We start from the raw sequence: 22,709 nt of genomic DNA on the forward strand, positions 1-22,709 counted from the left end.
TTGTACCTGTGAGAGAAACACACAGCTAGGGTGAGGCATGATGTACATACACCCCTGTGACAGGGAAGGGAAGGGAAGGGAAGGGAAGGGAAGGGAAGGGAAGGGAAGGGAAGGGAAGGAAATTATCCAGGTCTAATTCCATCAGAATCTGACATCCAGTCAGCCTCTCTCCTCCTGTCTGTTCCAGAAGCAGTTCAGCTCTCAGCCTAAACTTCCTCCCTGCCTACACTTGTGCAGTTGCCTATAGGTTAGCTAAATGTGAAAGAGATTGCTGCACAGGGACACAGCATGATGCTATGGTGGAAGAGGAGAGGAGAATGGGGACTAAAACCCACCTGATGCTGCAGCTGGATTCTTGTTCCTGAAATACCTGATGCATTTTGATATCTGAAGAAGTTCAGCCTTGAGTAATGAGCCTTTGCCATGAAGGGTAAATTGTAAATACACTTCAAGAGCTTGCCAGGACTAACGTTGTAGAGTTAGAGGATTAGGATATCTAAATAGGAATTTTGTTCTGGTAGATTAAAAACAGGTTCTGTGCTCACAAAATGTAACATTGGTCATAGCCCTCTGCATGGCAGAGGATTCCAGCCTTTGAACATTCATCTGCTAGGAATAAGACATTTTATTCTACATTCACATTAAGAGTGATGTTATACATGGCACTAGGAAATGATTTAAACTGTTGAGTCCTGCCAGGGAATAAGAAGCACTTCTCCAGCTGCATTTCCATGCATGGCAGCTCTTGATAGCACTGTGACATGAGCAGGAATTGGGGAAATCCTGGCTCTTTTTGTTTGGATCAGTGATTCCGAACAACACAAAGTGGGAATAGGAGCAGTTTGACAGAATAATCTGGTGTAAATGACCCTCTCCTCCAGGGGAAGGCAGGTGCATGTGAGGCACCGTGATCACAGGAATCCACAAGTTTCTGTCCACAGGTTTCAGGAAACCTCCTGCTGAGGTGGGCACTGTTTGTTATTTGGAGAATGTATTGCTATTCACCTTGTCCTAACACATGAGGAAAAGAAAACAAATGACTGTGCACAGGTTAATTAGATATTGAGCACAGGAAAGGCATACAGTCACAATGGAACTTCAAGTACTTGGGCTATGAGCAAGGTTTACGATGCCCATATTGAGAATTAAAGTGAAATTGCTGCATGCAAGGATGTTTTATCACACTATCCCAAGTTTATTAGTGAGAAAGAGTTACTGGGTCAAAGACTAATGCAGTGGCAGCACTTGATACAGAAATATTACACTAGTTAAACTTTGTAAAGATTTTAGTCACTCTAAAATTGCCTTTTGATGTTACAGTATGAATATTGTAGCTTAGTCACCCCACAAGCTATGGGGAGAGACTGGAAGAAGAAATCTTCAGAAGTACTAGGACAGTGACTTTCCCCATATCTCACTGGGGTGGTGGCATCTAGGGCAGACACAATGAGGACAACGGAGAAGCCTGGGCTGTGCACAGGGGCTCTGCCTGCCTGCAGCCACCTCTCCCCCACCACACCATGGTCACCAGCCATTGCATACCCCTGGTCTTCACCTCTGCCCCAAGCTGACCATGTTCGCATTTCACAGCACGTCATCCATCTGGATTCATGTCAGCATCTTTAGTGAAGGCAGCAAGGGTCTGCTCCTAGAGTCCTTCTGTTCCTCTCCTAGCCCTCTCCTTCCCCTACCCCCTACACAGACTCCAAGGCTTTGATCACTCTTGTATGGGGAGAAGAGCTGCTGTGCAGGCGAGAAGCTCCTGACAAGCTCCCCAACTGCTCTCAGCTGAACCGGAGTCTGACAGTCCACTAGGGCAACCACAGATCTGGAGATGATAGATGGTTAACTGGAGAGGGAAGAACAATGTCCCTGAGTCTTACAGAGCCTGTCATGAGGAGCTTATAATTTTCTTCTTCAGAGGGAGTGACGCTTACATTGTATGTATGATGGGTAGACGACAGACACATCCCTTCCAGTTCAGCCCATGATTAGAAGTGCCATTATGCAGGTCTAAAAGGCTCCACAGAGCAGGGAGAACACAAGGTCAAAGCATCTTTGTTTTTGTTCTCTGCTGAACTGCTTGTCTGTACAAGGATCTGGCTACAAATGGATAATGGATTGTACAAGTTGCTGCATTTGAGAAAAACTTGCTGACTTAGTTTTCTTCCATGATTCCAAGAATCTCAGATGATCATAGCTCAGTGCCAACTAAAACCATTTAGGCATGGATTTTAAATGTGTAAGCAGCATTACTGAAAGTCACATGCACAGCCACGACATATTAATGACTGAGGAGGTGCCTGGGGACCAGGAGGTGCAGAGCGATGCCTGCCATGTTTTCCACTGTGATGGCAGGTAAAAAAAGCAAAGACTGAAGCAATGAAGAGCCCAAGTTTATTTACTCTGCTCTTCAAGACTTTAAAGGTTTTTCTGTTCACTGTTAGCCATTCACGCCTCATTGGCACATAAGATACATGGCTGTTTTTTTCCCCAAATAGACTTTCCATTCTGTTGTCCAGCCTTTCAGTCTAGAAGCAATCCCAGGCTTGAAAACGTGGTCTGGTGAGCAGATTGTTGCAGAGGCCTTGTATCATCTGTACTACACTATTGCTGTTGGACAGAGAAAGTACAGCACTGCTGGACACCAAGATTTTATATGAGTATGTACAAGAAGACTTGTCATTTTAAAAGTAAAAAAACACCCCATTGTTTATGTGTTCTTCCACATGAATGCAGACATTGGTACAGCTTCTTCTTATTATTTTTAGATTTCTTTCTATATATGGGCTCATGGTACTAAAGTGAGGTTAGTGAGGCTGCAGTGATGAATGCACTATAAAGCACAGTCAAGTGCTCCTGAGATTAGCATTGTTTGCCCTGGCTAAGCTTCATGTGTTTCAGTCTTGAAGTTAAATATTCCAGTAGGAAAAAGTAAATCCCAGATTAGCCAAGCTTCTGCAGTAGTAAAATTAATCTCCTTGCTCCACAATGAATTTTCTCATGAGAAATGAGATGTAGGCAGCAGCTTGGAAACAATCTTATATCACAACTGAAGACCAGACTGTGTCTTTGCTCTATGTTCTTCTGCACACACCAGGACTGGGGGAAGTTATCTCAGCTCAGTTTTCTTGGTCAAACTCAGACTAGTGCTCCCTTTGGAAGGCCCCAATACCAGTTTACCCTTAGTCTGTTGTTGCTCTTCTATAGGTTTTGTGCCTTGTATAGCTACAGATTGTGTAACTGCAGAAATAAAGGGGAAGAAGGGGTCATAATCCTTTCATCCTCTCCTGGCCTAGCCCAGCTCAGCCCAGCTACTCTAGTGCATAAACTTTGCTGGATGTTTATGGGTAACGTGCTATTGCAAGTAGCACCAAAATGTCTTGATTCCATATTAGAGAGGTGTCATCATTGACACTGTTAACCTTAAAAGGAAGCTCTAAAAAAAGCTTCCGTATATAAAATTTCCTAGAAGAAAATAATGAGATAGTTTTTCAGCACTCCTGCCACTGACAGTCTGTAAATCTGAAGCAGATGCAATAATTTTGAAAAGGAGTGTAATGGTGAAAAGTACCCAAGCACCAACAAAATCACTCTCAACCTGTACGAGAAACCTGCATCCTCACAGTCATTTGTTCTTACTGCCTGACATGGAGCCATGCTTCTGATCAGCCTCTCCACCAAGGAGTCATCAATTATACACATTGGCAAGCAGATGCTTCAGATATATTCATTTGTGCATAACTTGAGAATTGTATTCCTGGGGTTGTAAGGATGGATATGCTCTTCTGACACTGTAGTGTTTCCAAAAGTACTTTGGAATTAGAGCTAGTTGATGAAATTAAGAAACTAATAGCCTTTAAGATACTTTATGTTTTCAGTGCATTTTATTGTGGCCTTTCCTAATTTTTAACATTGCTACAACCTTTAATCTAGACACAAATCCAGGTGTTCTCATTAGAGCTGGAGAATTAACCTTTTGCACTAAAGCTATAAAACATTAAGGGAATTTGTTTTGCAAAATCTAATCTGAAAACAATGGAAGGCAACACTGGGGAGAATGAAGAAGGCAATGTTCAAGACCAGGATTTTGGGGTAACACATTGTTTGGAGGCCAGTGAGGAGACACTGGAGTACTGCTTGTACACAGCAATGCAGCCATTCTTACGGGGAGAGGATGCTTCAGAAACTGCCTGACTGGTCTCTACTTTCTTCACAGCAGGTCCTCCATACTAGGGAGTACCAGAAGTTTTTCTTTGTTTCCAGGGCATGGATATTCAGCTGTGTCAGAGTGATGACAGTGAGACAGATGGATAAAGGTGAGAGTAGCCTGCAGATACTGGGGACAGAATTGTGTTAGGAAAAGAGCTGTACATGTCTTCAGCTTTGTTTAGTTGGATGCATGAAACTGTGAACTTCTGTAGCATGATCTTTACAGCTCTCATTTCATGTTAGGTTCTGATATCATTAGCTGCTCACATTTTGCCATTCTCTTTCATGTCTCCTGAGGAGCCATGCTACAGAACTGTGGTGGGAGGCCTCTCATGTTTTTATTCTTGAGTTTCTCTGTACATTTACACAGGGAGCCAGCCAGAGGCAAATGTATAGAGATGTTGACAAGTGGTGGCAGAATTTAACACTCTGTGCTATCCTGAATGTTATCAAATGAGCCAGTAACACCTTATCAATAAGATAACTTACTTTCAGTCTCTATCAAAACATCAGTGTGGTTACATCATTATATGGAATTTTCTGGTTTCTAATGATATACAGGGATAAACAGGACCACAAATATCTCTCTAGGTTGAAATGCTGAGCGTTAGCATCACCAAGTTTGTTCTGTATCTAATTCACCTGCTCTGGATTGAAAATGGACTTCTTAATGGATTTCTCAGCTGTGCTAAGATATATGGTGTTTTATTTTGCTACAGTTGAATGCTCTTGATGTGTTGAAAAAGCTTTTTTCTGCCAACCATCTCTGGAAAATGGCTTGCTGTAGGAATTTAAATGGTTCTTGACATATTTTAACCTGCTATTTTTGGAAAAAAACCCCCAAAAAAGTAAAGTGGATCTAAAACCTGCTGTATGTATATATACATATATATGATCCGGCTGTAAGAGAATGGGAGAGATCTCTGCCTCAAAGGTTTTTACTTCTCACTTACTAGATAAGAAGCATTGACTGTAAAAAGGCCAGTGGTAATCCTCAAAGGGGTGCAAGTAACTGCACTATTCCACCTCTGACAATGCTACCATGGGTGGATTTGCCATGGCTCTTCCCTGAGCTCAGCACTGCATTCTCCAAACAGATCCCTGAATGTCCCCTCTGCTTCTTATGGAGTATTGTGGTCGTTCCTGCTGTTCTGGGGCAGGAAGGAGAGTAAAGCATTTCTCTCCTTTACTTAGACTTCCATCTCAAGCTTGCAGGTAGTAGGGGGAGAGTGTCATGCCTGTACCTCATTAAGTGCCATCCGCTTTGTAATGGTAACACACCTGATTTATCTGCTCAGAGATATTCCAGTCACACTCTGCACAGAGCTGTCAGAAATGCACACCACTGCTTGTGTGTACAGAGTAAAAGTGACTTTGTGTGGTTTCGAAGTTTGTAGTGTGACATGCTTCACATCTGCATTAATGAACAGCAGAATGACTGTTTTTCAAGTTCTGCTCATTTTCTGCATTCCATGTACTTACCTCACCATTGAAGAAGCAGAATATGGTAGCCACAAGCAAGCCCTAAGAGAAGGAAAAGAGTTTAGGGATCAGAATATATAGACTTCAACATATTTTGGAAATTCAGACTTGATGGATATAAGGTAAAAACATTAATCCACTTCCTCTGCATCACAGACACTCCCCATCTTTCATAGGTGTGCTATTAAATGGATTTTTTTGTCTTTTCATAATGTTTCACCATTTTCCCCCCCCCATATTACTAGATTTTATAGATTATCTGTTATGGCTATGAAGTTATTTATATACAACAGATGTAGAGAAGGAAAATGAAAGGTAGATATATATTTTGCTTACAGAGGAGAGCCACACTGCCACTGAATTTGCTGAAGAGGATTTGTGTTCTATATGTTGCCACTCATTCATCAGAGTGTAGCAATTTTTATACCTACATTGCTTCATACTGCTGGTTTTGGGCACAAGTTCTTTGTACATTATCTTTTTTATTTTTTAATAATGTTTCACCATTTACCCCCCCCCATATTACTAGATTTTATAGATTATCTGTTATGGCTATGAAGTTATTTATATACAACAGATGTAGAGAAGGAAAATGAAAGGTAGATATATATTTTGCTTACAGAGGAGAGCCACACTGCCACTGAATTTGCTGAAGAGGATTTGTGTTCTATATGTTGCCACTCATTCATCAGAGTGTAGCAATCCAATCATAACTGTCAGCCACAGAGTATCCAGCTGTCCCAGGAAGGCTTTAAGTTGAACTGTATGTCAGGATAAGTAAACTGGTATGCTGGGCATCACAATGGATGGACAGGATGTGAGAAGAGGTGTAAGTGGTCAGAAAAAGAAAAAAACCCACCCAGCACATGAGTTAGAAGGTAGGGAGGCAGAAAAAAGAGATGCTACAGATCATAGCTTGGTCATAAATGGTTTTAAATTAATTTCATCATCACCACAGCTATAAGATTAAACAGGGCCAAGGCAGGAATATGAGATGAGAAAGTGTGAAATTAATAAGCGAGAAAATTCTTGCACATAGAGCCTGCCATTCAGGATTATGTAGTTACACTGGTCCATGTCCTAACTGCACTCACTCTTATTAAAATAGCATTACAAAGCATCACTGGGAGCCAAATGCCTTCATTTTAAATTAGTTAAAGCAGTTACTATAAACTAAACGTATGGCAGTTTGTGAAATTGAGGGGAGAACTGCAATGCAGCTTATGTTCCCAAGGGCTGCTTTGAAGGACTTTACAGCTGTATCTTTTCTATAAAACCTTTATTTAAATGATTACCACTTGCGTTGTAGATAATGCTTTGCAAAATGTCTTTGACTCTCAGATGTATGTTTTGGGCCACAAATGTGATAAGCAATAACTTTTTAACAAAATGCTTATATACAGATACACAGGCTGGTTTGGACAAGTGCTGACAGATTCAATTTTGACCATTATTTTTCTCTAATAGATTTTCTCTGATGCAGAATTTGTAATTTGACATAAATTCAAATATCAACACAGAAAAGCATGTAGGAGGAAGATGAAGGGTAGACATAGCGAGAAAAAACCTTTCTTTTCACATTTTGGCAAAGCAATGAATATTCTCAAAAAACTCAAATCCCAGTGTGCAGTAAGCAATACACAATAGCTTGTCCATAAGTTTTGGGCTGAGAAGCACCACAAAGTCAAACAAAACCTTACAACTCTAAAGCAGGACTTTTCCAGATCAGACACTTCTAAATCAACATTTTTGCAAGGGTAGAAAGTTCTCCAGCTCCTCATGGCCTGTACCAATGTTGTTTGTGCTGTGAGTACTGCAGAAACTGCGTAGTTGTGCAAAACCTCTGCTCTTGAGCTGTAATGTAAATTTCAGCAGGGGCCTTGCTATTGTGCTAAATGTGTTTTCATTAACAGCAGTCAGCCATAATGGCAAATGAGATGGATCTTGATCTCCTCTGGGAGCAGGGATGCTCAATGGACAGTCTACATGAGGCATGGCAAATCAGAAGACAGCAGGGGGAGAGAAAGAAGCAGAGAAGTTTTTTCCAAGTCTGCTCTTCTGTGAGAGTGTTTAGGGGGAATTTGGGAACCTCAGTTCCCCTAAAGACAGGAATCGAACCTGAACTATTGAAGTGAAGCCATTTTTCATTTCAGTTCCTCTATGGTATTGGAATTCTGCTGTTCCATCCTGCAATTGCTCCAGTTTTCTGCTATTCAAGAGTGTAGTTCCCTTACCTAATGTTTTCTCCAGACACTTTCTCGCAGAAAAGCTAAAGAGGAAGGTGTGGTGATGCCTCATATCCCTTCCAGGTTCTCTTCTAGTTCAGAGTGAGCTGAAAGCACACCTGGCTTCTTGTTATTTTGAGACCATGCATGTTGTACATGTTCTGGCTGAAGAAATTATTTTCTCTAGTCCGTTCCATGTATATCCCATTGCTCTTCTTCCACCTGCCATGGTCCTCTGGACTCTGCCATCTGTATTTTAATTTCTTCCATTTTATACGTAAAGTTTGGCCCATTGTTCAGAGGGCTATTGTTATCTTCAGTTGTAAAGCTACAGAGATATGAGTAGCAGACACCAGCTTTGTCTGCTTGGAGCCAGGAGGGCTTGGTATGACCATAATTCTACAGTGGATCTGTTAAAACATGTGACAGACTACATGTAGGTTAATTATTTAATTTCAGGCCCATGGTTTATTTCTCATATCTCTTTGATGTTTATCTTCCAAATTCTTACTGCTGCTGGTTTTTGCTGGGGATACAATTCTTGCTGAGGACGAAATGTCTAGGTCAATTATATCTCTCTGCCACTGTGTGGAGTTGCTAAACTAACCTGTGATATATTGCCTGCTCACAACAAGATAATGTTGGCAGTGGTATTGAAAGAAGAAAGGAAGAACATATTTATTTTAAGATTAGGGCCTTTAATGACTTCTGAAATTCTTTACTTCTGAAACTATGTGAAGAACAAATGAATGTGCCTTTCAGCTGAATCATGCCATAGGGATTGTCCAGAGTCAGCAGCTCTCAGACCTTCACGTACCTTATTAACACTGTGGTGAGTTTTTCCTGTGTTTTAGTGACTATACTGGTCTAAGTAAATTCTTTGCTTGACAGGTATTTAATTTGTATCTCACTCTCTTAGAAGACATGAGTGTCTTGAAGAGAAGTTGGAGTAATTTGCTCATGTTAAAGAGAAACAAATGAAAAATGCAGATACTGCAAATTTACATAGGTTTCTCATATCTCTTTTTACTTTCTTATTTGAGGTTATGTCTCCATTAAACCAAGAAAGCATAAATAGATATACTTATTCCTGCTATTCCTGACCGTGTCCAGGGCCTTAATTTGTGCCCCAATCAAATACACACTGTGTTGCTGTTCAGACTTTAGTGGTGTGATATATTCATTATTGATGCTAGAAGATGATGTCATATGCAATTGTACAGATGGTCATAAAAAAATCAGGTTTTGATTCTCTATGTGGGCTTTGTTCCATGTCCATTCACTTCTCACTTCTGGGTCTGAATGGACAGCAAAAAAAAAAGAAGAGCATGGCTGAGGTTGTTCTTAGAAGTACATCTCATTCCCACCTCTTTCATTTTGTCAAGGATAAAAAAGCTTTGAGGAAAACAGCAGTGTGTTTCTCACCATCTTCATTCACTGCACGCTCATACAGAATCTCTGAGGTAAATTACTGGGTTATCAATTGTTCATTTAAGTTACATTAAAAAAAATAAAGCAAAGAATGTGTCTGTGCAGTTTCTGCTGCCACTGAGGTGGGGAGATTGTCATGAGAGGGCTGAAGACAGCAGCCCACCTGCTGCAAAATGATAGAGACATCCCATCAGCCAAAGCTCATGCTTTGCTTCTTCTCCTGCTCTCTGTGGAGGTTTCATTACTGTCTTTTTTTTGCATGTATTTTTCATACAAAAATGGTACTTTATTATATCTGGCTTACAAAAAAATATTCTCCATAACTTTAATTGATTCAAAATATTAAAAAGTTTTTAAACTACTAATAATCCAAAGAGAAATAAAAAGAATAGAAAATAAAAAAAGAACACTTATGTTGTCAAAAGCAGTCCTACAACCTTGACTCTGAACAGAAGGAGAAAATATTTCTGCCTGATTTGGCATTACAAAGGATATTTATTTCCTTTTAAAGTGAGAAACAGATGGAATTAATACCTTCTGAAATACCTTGAAATATCTCACTATGTTTAAGAGACTACTTTTAAATGGGTTAATTGAGTTCTGTATAAGGCTGCATAGAAAGCTAAATTTAGAACTTGGAGGCAGTGTAGATATATATGCAGTCCAAACCCAGGCCTAAAAGATTCAAAATATCCTTGTACCAGACCAGGTCCCTCTCAGCTGCATCCTCCTGCCTGGCAGGGTGGGTGCTGCAGTCCTGGGGGTGCTGCTTGGAAGCTGCTGGATGGCACACAAGGGATCTCACTTGTGGAGAAAAAAAACACCTTTTCATTTGCCAATAAAAACCAAGGTCCTTATGCTGAATTGCTTTTTATCTTCTCATTAGGGGGAGACTTATGCATTTAGAGCCACAGTCCCCAAGGTATTGGGAAGAGCAGCTTTATCTGCTTGTGTATTGCTGTTGATTCTGGGGCTGTTCCTCCACGCCTCCCTCACAGACCTTCACAGCTCTCTCTTCTCTGGAACAGCGACAGTGCCATTTTATGTAAACTGACAGCCTCTAAAAACCCAGCTTAAAGGTGCTGGAGATAGAATTGAGTGAGATAGAATTCAGGTGGAGGGAGCTTGAAAGCAGAGGCTTGTTCATCCCTAGGCTGGTTTGAGAGCTCTGCGCGGACTGTGTAGGTCAGTTAGTGGGACTAATTGATGCATCACGCAGTTTTTTTCTACTCTTCCTTTTTTCTTGTGAGGCATTTGCTATGGACTACTGTCAGAAATCAGAGGTTAGGGTAGTGGTTTTTTGTAGCAGAACCTCTGACAGAAGCACAGCACCCCAATCTCTTTACAGCCTGGGACTTCTCAAAAGATTTTCAATGGTTCCAAGGATGGAGGAAGTGTCAGCTGCAGCCCCAGCACCAGCAGAGGTGCAGGAGGCTGTGCCAGGTTGTCAGGCACAGGCCACATCTCTCTTGCTCTATCTTGGAATGGAGATCTGAGTGCAGCTACGTGCAGGACCGAGGGCTGTTGCTGTCCATTCCTTCACAGGAGGCATTCCCTTTGCCCAGGTGTACAGTTTTGTCTTCACTGGGCAGCATGATGGGGTTTTCAGGCTTTTGACATGTGTGTTTTAATGCCAGAGGTGTGCAAGGAGTCAGCATATCCTGTACCCTAATGCTTGACAGCCCGAGGAAGTTTGCATCTTCCATCTGCTTTCAGCATCATCTACCAGGCTCTGAAAGTCAGGTCCTTTAATGTAGATCTGCAAGTCACTGGCTCTTCTGGAGTGAAAATGTTTGCTTTGTGGTGCCTAATTTAGGAGCTCTGTTAGATAAGATAGCTGTGTGTGTTCAGCAATGCACCTACAGCATCCCAATCCATGCATGTCTTTCCAATTAAGGTGTGCTGGTTTTGTATAGAGTAATTTTCTTCATAGCAGCTAGTATGGGGCTCTGCTTTGGATGTGGGCTGGAAACAGTGTTAATAATGCAGGGATGTTTTAGCTGTGGCTGAGCAGGGCTTCCAAAAATCAAGGCCTTTGCTGCTTTTCATCTCACCCCACCATGAGCAGGCAGGGAGTGCACAAGCAGTTGGGAGGGAGCACAGTCAGGATAGCTGAACCCAGCTGATCCAAGGAATATCCCAGATCATATGGCACCATGATCAGCATATAAAGTGGGAGAAGAAGAAAAAGGGGGCTGTTTGGAGCACTGGCTTTTTTAGTCCCAGGTAATTTTTATGTATGATGGAGCCCTACTTCCCTGAGCATGGCTGAACACCTGCCTGGCCACAAGAAGGTGTGAATGGATTCTGTATTCTGCTTTTCTTGTGTATGTGGCTTTTGCTTTATCTACTGAACTGTCTTTATCTCAACCCATGAGTTTTCCCACTTTTACCCTTCCAATTCTCTTCTCCATCCTACTGTGGGGAGTGAGCAAGTGGCTCTGTGGGGCTGAGTCACCAGCTGGGGTTAAACCACAACATAAGGGTTGAAATGTCTTTCTTTTGCCCGGTGAACTTTTCATTTCAACCTTCTGGAGACTAAAGAGCTGATATTGGTGATGGTGAGAAGAGATATGAACCTCTTCATTTAGAGGATTAATGGGAAGTTGGCTAGGTGGGCTGGAAAAGTATATGCATTCCCATTTTCAGCACAAAAGCCAGCCTAAAAAAAACTTCCGATCTGTTAAGAAGAATCTGGTCTAATGTGTGAAATATACATGCAGTAGACATTCAGTGTTCTTACAGGCATATTTGAAAAACCACTTCCACTTAAAATGGTGAACATTGATGATATCATCACAAAAAGAGTGGGACAGGTCAAAACCAGACTTCTGCTGTTATTCAGAAGTGACTGCAGCAGAGGAAACCTAGCTTGTTGATAAATAAAATAAAATAAAATAAAATAAAATAAAATGAGAACATTGTTTTTCAACTGGGAAAACCATTCTCTGAAAGAAATACAATTACATGATTTCTTTTGGGAACAGATTCTTTCTTATCTTCAATCTTTTGAGTTTTACAATATAATGCAGTGCTTGTTTGCACTATTTCTGTGTACAAGAACTATACAATTAATGTATCAATCCTTCACATTCACTTAAAGCAGTGATGTACTGTGAGAACCTGTCTCTCTTTCTGTTCTAGAAAAGGCATAAAAATTACTCATTTAAGTAGTGCAGAAATTAAGAATTTATTACATTTTCCACCAAAAAAGATTGGTAATTGTTCTCACAATGCCTGCTTGTATATGACTGACGTGCCCTGAGCTGCAAAACCCCACAGACTCTTGCTGGTGTCTGCATAGGCTGGCTGTGCTGTGGGTCACGGGAGCGCAATAGCTAGAGGGAAACACAGCCATTAAACAAATGAATACAGTATCTGCTAATTACAGAACCAGCCCTAGAAGAAAATGAGCACCAGAGGAGTGATTGTATAGCTGGCAGTCTTAAATATGCCTACAAGAAATCTTTGGGAAAGGATTAAGAATGTTTATTTTAGGTTACAATTAAAAATCCACTCCAAGTGGAAAAGGGAGGATTGCAGTAGGTTGCAGCCAGCAGGACAACTGCACAGTCCTTCCAAAAGGCCAAACTTTAGCAGGAAACACACCAAGATTTTACTGCAGAGTTGTCAAGAGCTCTTCTGTGAGAGCAGAAGGAACCCATCAGGGATGAAACTTTCCTGCCTTGGATCCCTCCCTCACCCAGCCCCCTTCATCAGTACAGACTCCATTTTAACCTCAGTTTGGTGACTTTCTATTCCATAATGATCACAATTAGAATTTTTAATTGAGAAAATTGGTTTTGCAATTCTCGAACAACTGCACAGGATTTAAAAGGTATTTTAAGAGTAAATTGGTTATTGTAACAATGTGTCTTATCCTAACTTACTAAAACTGTAAGCAAATAACTTGTCTCCAAAAAGCTAATTTGGAGATATTCCTTTATAGCTCTTGTGAATGAAAAAGTAACAATACAGGCAATAATAGAAGAAACAAGGCTCTCATTCCTTTTAAGCAGAACTGTAATATAAGATGACATACACTTCAAAAGCAGACCTGTAAGTTCAGTTATTCTATCCATGAAGCAGCAAGAACACCTGCAGTTTTGAAGGGATAAGGGTGATAAGCAGTATATATAATCTGACAGAATACATAGATTTTGGTAGCCTTATTTATAATTTCATTTAAGGAAAAAGCACTACCGATTTTTTAAGCTCTCTTCTTACTACGGCATTAAAATAATCTCTTCACTTACCTTCCATATGAAAGGAAGCAAGAAGTAGGTTACCCAATTCACTTGTGTTGACCACTATTCACAAATGCATTGAAAAACTGCCTTTCCTAGTCAATACAGGACTGGATATATTCCAGTCAGTAAACCAGATAAGCCAGCATTTAAAGTCATTTAGGTTCGGCTTGTTTTGTTTTCAAAAGAAAATAAACTAGACTTACTGAACGATGTTGTATTTTCAAAGCATTTTTGAAATCAAAATGTCAGTCTTGTAATTTAAACTGCCTAATAATGGAATTCTAACTCCTAAATGTAGCTTAGTTGTCTCTGCTTTTTCTTTTGTGTGTTGGCATTCCCTCTGTTAAACAGTTTGCAAACACTGCTAATTTTAATATTAAGGTCACAGCACTAGTTTCAGTCAATTTGAGCATGTCAACAGAAATTGTGCTGGAACATAAAAGCCCTCTGTGAACTGATTTTTCTCTCCATAGTTTAGAAATAGCATAAACTGATAATTACATCGTTTCCCCTATCTTGTCTCTGTTCTTTACACAGTGGTGATGCTTGTGTAAATGCAGATAATCAAATAGTGTGAAACGGTTGGAAAAGAACTGAAAACCCAGCTTTTTTCAGTTTCAGGGCAAAACCCCTGGCAACAGTATCTTTGAGTAAATTAGCTTAACATCAAACAATTCAACTACTCTGAAGCTGTTACTATTTAACATACCTGGTAATGCATTAATATATGCATGATGTAATCGTATATTTCTCCAGCAAGTCGGTTTTCTGGTCTCCAGGGAATAATAACAAACTGAATTCCTAGTAAGGGCACCAGGATTAAAGTGGCTCTGACAGCTTTCATATACATGTTGGACTCAGCACGGTGGGTATCTCTCAGCTTTGTCACCAAAACTCGGACAATGTTAAGCAAAAAGAAAAAATTGACCTGCAAAACCAAAGCTATTGTAGGTGAAAGCATTCAAATTAAACAGACTTTCAAAATACAAATACGGAGCACATAAATGGCAGTAAAGTGTCACTTTCTAGCTTTATTGTATCTTATAATGGGCAGCTCCTGGGCAGTCAGGTCTTGGAAAGTATCTTGACTATTTTCAGAAAAGATATGTGAAGCAGCTCTCTACTGTGGGGTATGCCCAGCCCCTGCCCTGGAGAGACATCTGCTGAGATAAGGAGAGTGCCTAAACCTCCCAGCGGAACTCCTCTGGAAAGGGAGCTCCTCTTCAGTTACAGCGAGAAGACAAACCCAGAATCCTCTGGGAGACCCTGTGCAGATCCTTTGTAGCCCATTGGCCCTTACCCTCTGACACCCACCCCCTGTATCCCTATAAGAGCTAGCCCCCCGCCCCTGCGAAGGAGAGCTCTGGTGGCACACGGTTGCGGGAGCCTCTCGTCTCTCTCTCTGGTCTGGCTTCGCCTGGAGGCTGCCCTGCAGAGCTGAGCTGAAATCACGAGCTGACAATTACTAAAGAGCTGACAGCTTCTGCATGGGCCCTCCTGCCAGCAGCTGAGGGAAGACACCGGGCCTCGGGAAGATGATCCTCCAAGGGACCATCTCTCCGGACCGGTTACAGCTTCCTCGGTCAGAGCTACTGACCCTTCACCAGCTGCCATACTCTACATGCTTTGGAGTCTGCATGGGTGTTTCAGGTGGGCAGGGGTCAGTTCTAGGATGAACTGGCTGTTTTGACACTGTTGTGGGCAAATTTAGGGTTTCCAGGGAACATTTAATATTATTTTTATGTCTGAAGTTTATACGGGGTGGACGAATTGTCCCCTAGAAATAACCATGTCTTTGTCCTGAGTCTGACAGTTGCCAAGCTATCTTGCCAGGTGAGACAAACCCTGGCATGTCCCCTGGGCACATGGGACCTATGGGAGCACACAATTTCCCCAAGGGATATGCTCCATAGACTAATGCTTCAGGCTTGTGTGTGACCAGGGGTGTAAGGCTGCTCTTGAGGAAGACCTAGGCCATCCCTGTGCTCCACCAGACTGCAGGGACCCCGTGGTACTCTACCCACAGGGAACAGGTAACAGTTGCTGTCCCAGGGCAGAAACTCCAGATACCAGAAAATTTTGCCCCTGACCCTTATGGTCAGTGATGCCAAGTAGTTCAGCACCTTCTCTCCTCAATTATTTCTGGAAATCTGATCCCAGCATCAAGTAACCTGCCCTTGGCCCTGGCTTCACAGAGAGCTCCTTGTGGGATATGCTGAGAACCTGCAGGAAGAGGGAGGGCAGACCCAGGCTGATGATGAGCTCAGTGGTTACCCTGTGGACGTCCTTGACATCACAGACCTCCTCGGTCTCCAGTGTACCCAGATCACTCTTTTCTAGTCTGCTACAGTAAAATCAGGCACTGACACTTCTGAGCTTTAATAGACTTTCTTTTTCCTGCTAATTTTTTGAAATAAGTATGTAAGTTGTATAACTTCCATAGATATTTCAAGAGCTCAAATCACATCTATGTACCAGAAATTTCAGCTGATTTTTTTCAGAACGGTGAATCAGAAAGCTCTGGTAAAGCATTTTACCGCTTCTAAACTACACTGGGAGACCTTTCAACTGTTTTACATTTGTGCTCTACTGGAAAAGAGAAGTAATAAATTACTTCTGAGGTCCCATTCAGCATTAAATGTAGCCCTTATTCTCCATCCAATTCTGACTTCACTCACTCTGCTTAACCTCCACTTTTAGATTTTCTGAAAGTAACTGTGAAAAGTCAAAGAAAGACTTAAAAACGCTAAAAATCCTCAACTCTTTGGAATCAATCTGTCACTATGGGATTTTTGTAGCAAATCAAGCAGGACATTCTGTAGACATTGACATCTTCACAAGAAAAATGACTGGAAATGACATAAACATGATACAGAAATTATAATGTCTTACTTTGAAAACAGCTAAAGATTGCTCTTTTTCCATTAAAAAACAGTTGCTTCTTTTTTCTTTGTGGCCAATATGGGATCACAATGACAAAAATAAAGGCTAAATGGCCTCTCTCAGATGGTAATTGGCATTACAATAGGAGATACAATCAAGATTGAACCAATAAACCCACAATAAATGTGATTCTATGGGACCAACAAACAACCTATATGGCAGGGAAGGATGGGCCGCTTCACATAGCTAATGTTAAAAACTGCTGCTCCAGAAAGGGTGGAAAGGTTTTTGTTTTTTTAAACTATGAGATGGAAAGTTGTTTATTCAAAGGTGTTCCCAGTACTCACTGCGCTACTGTTTGATCTCTGAGGGAATAATTGCAGATACGTCCACGCAGTTGTTTGCAAGTAAGAGGCAGATCAAGAGCTGAAAGTGCATCTTGGATGACACACTGAGATGAGCTTGGGGCTCGGGGTGACTAAAACCCTTTCTGTGCCTTTCAGGAGGGTCAGGGTTACCACGCCAAACTGCATGACTGGCATACCAGATGTTATACGTATGCACATTGCCAAGCTGCATTTTGAATCTTGTCCTCCTACTCAGACAGCCCAGTCCAGTTCTTCCCCTGGACTCTTTTAGCTCCCTGCCTTTGGACATACCAGGTCAGTGACCAGCAAAACTCATGCTGAGCCACCAGCTCGCCTCAGCTGAGACACAGCTAAATAATTGATGTCACATAAATGCAGTGTATTCAGTCCCAAATAAGTCTCACTGGAATAAAGTGTTGTGAGCCTGTCCTTTGTAACACTGAAGAGAGAAAACCTCTAGTTTCTTCTGAGTCTTGACCAAAATACTTATAGTACAGAAGCTTCTATTTTGTTCAGGTTAGCATCATTTCTAAAATAATTATTATACTGCTGATACCAAATAATATTCTTACCAATAAAGCTGCCATTACAGGTCCATGAACAATATAAAGCAAGTATGTGTCAACACTCATCCAGCAGCTGGAGAAGAAATACAACATTAACATTTATTTTTGACTTGAATAAAATTTGCTACACAGTTAAATAATGCTAAGTTCCTTCAAAAACAGACATGCTACTCACTTATCATTGAAGTATCTGGCTCTTGCAACTGCATGAATGGATGCTGGCACCAAAGGGAACCCTGAAATGATTAAAGTTATGGATCAGTCTTGGTATTTGTTTAGCTTGAATTTCATGTGTCTCACACACTAAAAAGTCTCTTGTTCACAAAATGTATGAAATCACGTTTCAGGGAAGAACTGTTAGTCCGTCACACTCAGACCCTGGCAGCACCTCAGTGGTGAGATGCAAAAGGGATTAACATTCAAGGCAGGCCAAAAGGAGAAGAAAAGCCCACAGACCATGCTCTCCTTGAATGTCTCAAAGCTGCTGCCAGGCTCCCCTGCGTTGCTGTGGCTTTTCTTGGGGGGGAGTGTGGGAAGGCTGTAGGGATCATTCTGTTCTCAGAGCAGTATTCCCTCAGGAAACCGGGGACACTTGTTAAAATCATGTAAATAACTGTTGAGCAAGAGAGAGGTACACTGACTTGCATGCCAGATTATGGAGCAATGAAAAACAGAGTGAAGAGTTTCTCTTTTGGAGCCAATGGCATGAGAAAGTGTTTGGAGCCAGGAGGTTTTTGGGGGATGGGGATTTGTGATATCTCCTGTAGGTTCCCAGCCTTTGTGCAGCCAAGCCCACTCCATGCAGCTTTATCTCTGCAGGGAGAGGAGCTGTGAATACCATAAATTCACACATCCTGACTTATTTGTGACACCTCAGAGGAGGCTTTGACGGGGAGCTGATGGGAGTAAATTTGCACTGGGCTTGGCAACGTGCCATGCTTAACAAAGTGGAAAGCTCAAATTCTTGTTTCCAGCCTGACACTGAGAATGACAGTCTGGTCCACTCCTGTTCGTTTCCCTTCAGCTTGCTTAACTGCCATGTCCCTCTCTGACAGGTTAGAAACCTGGAACTGGGGAGCCTGCACCACAGTGCTGACCCCAGTTTGTACTGCCTTGCGCATACAGAGAGCTGGACATGATCTACTGCCTTGTCTGCCCTGTGCAGAGAGCTTGGTGCACACCTTTGGTGCTACTGCTGCCTGTTCCCTATAAACCATGGACCTTTCTACTGAGCTTTGGATATTCTATAATTGTAAATGAAAACGTGTGAAAATATCCTGTCAATACCATGATTAATCACAGAGGGAAGAACACAGCTCCTGGTTTTTTCATGTTAGTGATTTTATAAAAATGTTTAGAAGAGATGGAGGATCCTTAGTCACATTGTGGGGAGTGAGAATAAGGTCCAAAAATACATAAATAGGGCACTCTTATGTCTCCAGGTATCTTTAAGCAATAGGTGCTTACTCTACTGCAAAAAAAAAAGTTCTTGCAATTTACCTTGAGAGGACAATGCAGCTGTGGGAGAATAAACTGGATTGCCTTCTCCTTTATATGGTTTTAGAAAATGATGACTTGGCCTCTGTCTGAAGAATGCCTTTTTTGGTTGATGATGCACAGCAAAACAAAAAAAAGCTCAGAATAAAAAAGAAAGGAGCTTATGACCTCAGGGTGAGCTGATGGGGTTGACAGCTTGAAAACATAGTTTTGATGGGGAAATGGAGCAAGTCTGGGTCAGTTTCATTAAAAGATTGAAATGCAATTTTTAAGGGGCCTTTCTGTTACAGCAAAAATGCTTCAGCTGAAAACTGTGGCCTGAAGTATTTGCAAGTAGAGCATGCCACATGATGCAAAAAGAGCTTTTTTCTTCTGTTAAATGCATTAGCCTAGGATATTTGGCTCAACAAACTCAAAAGCAAATCTCAAGACTGCAATGGAAAGTCTTCATTAGCCAGTTACAGGCTAAGAAGCTCATGACTCTCTATGGCTCAGATTTCCAGCTGCAGGCTGGATGGGCTCTTCTAGGGCTAAATGTTGCTCTTCTCTTGTAAAGGGCCAAAAGGCAAAGAGTTACCGAAGTGGATCATCAAGGACTATGTGGTCATGGTGACAGGTACCACTACGGAGTCCCATCTCCACATGTGAAGTGGATCATCAAGGACTATGCGGACAGGTACCACTACGGAGTCCCATCTCCACATGGTGAGCAGTGAATAACACAGGGCAGGTGTTACCCCAGCTGTCCCAGGAACAGATATATCCCTTTAGGTCATGCCAGGTCCTTTACAGCACAAACTAGCAACTAGGTCAGTATTCCCAGTACAACTTGGAAGGCACTCAGCTCCAGCACTGTCCAAATTAATGATTCCCTTTTCACCTTTATTTGGGTGAAGCTGCCTGAAGCAGCCAGAACGGACTATATTGTTGCACACAGTTGATACTGTTTTATTGTCCTGCCTGACGGTGATTTCCTGACCCAGTGAAACAATAACAAACAAGAAATGACATCCCCAGCAGCAGTTCCCAGAGAAGGGGTGAACTGACGGCATCAGCCTTGAAATACATCTGCCCTCGTCAGATTCCATTCAGTCACCTCAAACCTTTTGTAGATGTTTTTATATTTGCTCAGATTTTAATTTTCTTTATAAAGCTATTTTACAAATGTCATTAGTGATTTTTCCAAATAAAATAAGCCAGATCTTCTTGCATAGGGATTAGCAATAGCAATAAATAACAAGTAACTCTATCTTGTACGTTTGCCTTGATGTCTTGAATTGTAATTCAGAGCACAGACTGCCCTGGTTCCTTTGGAGAAGCATATCTCTCTCCACTGATTAACACTGCTGGATGTTTAAAGTTAGACTGTGTTACTACTCCTTCTGGAATCAGTGGAATTACACTGATTCATGCAAACTTAAGGGGTCACCAGATAGCCCTAACTGGACCATTTTGCTATTAATAATATTTCTACTACAGTTAGGAGGTGCTAACCATTACCTTTTTTTTTTTGTGGAAGTATTCACATAGTTTCATTAAAAAGGCTGCAGACACCATTGTCAAGAGTTATGCTCATTTAAAATAACTTTTTCCTTCTCAAGTTATCAGGGCCCTATTACCATAGCCACTACCCTCTTCATTTTTTGGGCAGTGCTGCAGATACAGATGTGTGTCTTATCAGGTAACTTCACTGAATTACCCACCACGCTGCTGGTGTCATTCTCAGCACTACTACAGCTGGCTTGTAAACTTTCATTGCAGGCTGGATGCCACAGTTGCATTAAATTGCACTGCCTAAATTGAATGTCACGAGAAAAGAAAATGTCTATGACCATATTCCTCTTGCAAATTGGATATGGAGGGACACATTTTGGGAAGCCTTGTTCTGCAAGACATGAAAATGGAAAAAGCTTTGTCTGGAAGCAAACGTTTAAAATGATTCTTCACATCAGGCTACTGTTTCAGAGCCCTATGAGACTTTTTATATTCAAATATTCTGAGCAATGAGATTTTTGTGATAACACAGTTCCTCTCTCCAAGAGGACTCAGCTATTTGGATTGATGAAGTCCAGAAACTTTAACTTGATTTAGAATTCTTCAGGAAGGTTGTCTTCATTTAAGAGCTGATAATGTCCCACATACTTTTAATTCCAAAAGCATGACAGGTGTCTCTCTTCTTAGAAAAGATGCCATTCTCATTAGAAAAAAGAGTGCATGCTGGTGTTGTCATTAAAAAACCCCAAAAATCCCAACAAAACCAACCAAAGACAAATTCTTACATGCCTGGAGACGGCTGTCTGGCACTACAATCTATATAAACTAGAAAATCATGCTAATTTTCTTGGTATCTAATATAGGTATCCAGAGAGCACTAAGCCTTGTATCGTAAAAGAAAAATAAATTACCAGACTTTAAAATGAAAATCCAAATAGGGGATAACTTTGCTGTTACTGCCTATTTAGGATCAACTATTGGATGCCTAATTTGTGTTTGAAGATAGTGTTTTAAGTTTTTTCAGAACATGTAGAATTGGGTCATTTTCCTCTGATCTAATTACTTAATTATCTGATTATCTGTTAATCTAATCTAAAAATTCCTATTTTTTCTTGGTTTAAGCAATAGGGCTATGTTTCTGTTTTCCTGCTGTAAATGAAATAATCTTGAAAAAGTACAACTTCACCAAAAAGGATAGCAAATATAGAATAAATTGTATCTGCTTCAGACAGGGATTGCAAGAACATCCCTATGTGCAGTGGGCCAATGGATAAAGGTCCATCATTTGCTGCTTTGCTGCGCCAGTGGTTTCAAGACATGGGAACTGCCTTACCAGAAATTGGAATGAGGCCAGAGATTCATGGTTGCCAAATTGGAAAAAAGCTCTTGATATTGATTTTCTGTCAACACTGATGTGGACTGGATTTACAACAGTGATTTAAATGTAAAAGAAACTTAATTGTAATATACTGGTTATATTTATATGGTCTTCTATTGGACCAGACAGTCCAAAGGAAAAATATCTGCTGCTGCTACCCATTAAAAAAGCAAGGGGTCCCTTAGTGAAAACAGAAGAGTTTGCAAATCTGGAGATGAAGAACCAGACCTAGTCATCGTTCCTTGGGCAATATGCACGTGACCACATGCAGTTTGCATCCATTGTGCACAAATTTGTAACCACTCTCATAGAACATCATTGAGATTTGCTTTTTGACACCTGTATGTTTCTCTGAAATGCTTTAGAGATCTCTTGTCTCTTGTTGGACAAAAACAGTCCTGACAGCAAAGCCATTATCTATGCAGTAGGCAAAATCAAATTTTTTCCTCTAAAACAACATATGCTAAAATATATCTGATACTGGATTCACTTCCAGAGAAATTCTGGTTCCTCTTTTCATATGCTGTGTTTGCTTCACTTTGTGAGACATAGATATTGATCCTTCCTCTTGATTCCAGGAAAATTATACTTTCTAGGTACTGTCACGCATTCCTGTTTTTGCGTATAAGTGACAAAAATAAACAACTTTTTTTAGACAAGAGATATATTTGAATAGAAACATATTTTCTCCCATAGCTTTTCTTAATAGAACATAAGCATTTCTTTCTGCAAATCCCAAGATGCAGCAAATAAAAAATACGCTTCTTTCTGTTTTTTGTAAGTCTCTAAGCCTGTGCAACTATATGCACTCAAATTTAGGATCCAATAACTCAATCTTAAGCTGTGATCTAGTGATATAAACTAGATCATAAGTGCTATATAAGTGCTAGAAGAATTTAAACATCTGAAAGTATTGACCCTCT

The 22,709-nt window shown here is 40.9% G+C and overlaps 1 protein-coding gene across 1 annotated transcript in view; it reads right to left on the minus strand.

Moving 5' to 3' along the window:
- The window catches only part of CALCR (calcitonin receptor), a 79,090-nt gene that overhangs the window by 7,270 nt on the left and 49,111 nt on the right, over positions 1 to 22,709 (minus strand). Inside the window, exons 8-11 of the mRNA XM_008629906.2 lie at positions 17,593 to 17,653; positions 17,424 to 17,490; positions 14,310 to 14,528; positions 5,695 to 5,736 (exon numbers count right to left, since the gene is read on the minus strand). Of these exons, the coding sequence (XP_008628128.2) occupies positions 5,695 to 5,736; positions 14,310 to 14,528; positions 17,424 to 17,490; positions 17,593 to 17,653 (389 nt within the window). The remainder of the gene's footprint in view (positions 1 to 5,694; positions 5,737 to 14,309; positions 14,529 to 17,423; positions 17,491 to 17,592; positions 17,654 to 22,709) is intronic.

Source organism: Corvus brachyrhynchos, unplaced genomic scaffold, assembly GCF_000691975.1.
Source record: "Corvus brachyrhynchos isolate BGI_N302 unplaced genomic scaffold, ASM69197v1 scaffold142, whole genome shotgun sequence".
Taxonomy (NCBI): Eukaryota; Metazoa; Chordata; class Aves; order Passeriformes; family Corvidae; genus Corvus; species Corvus brachyrhynchos.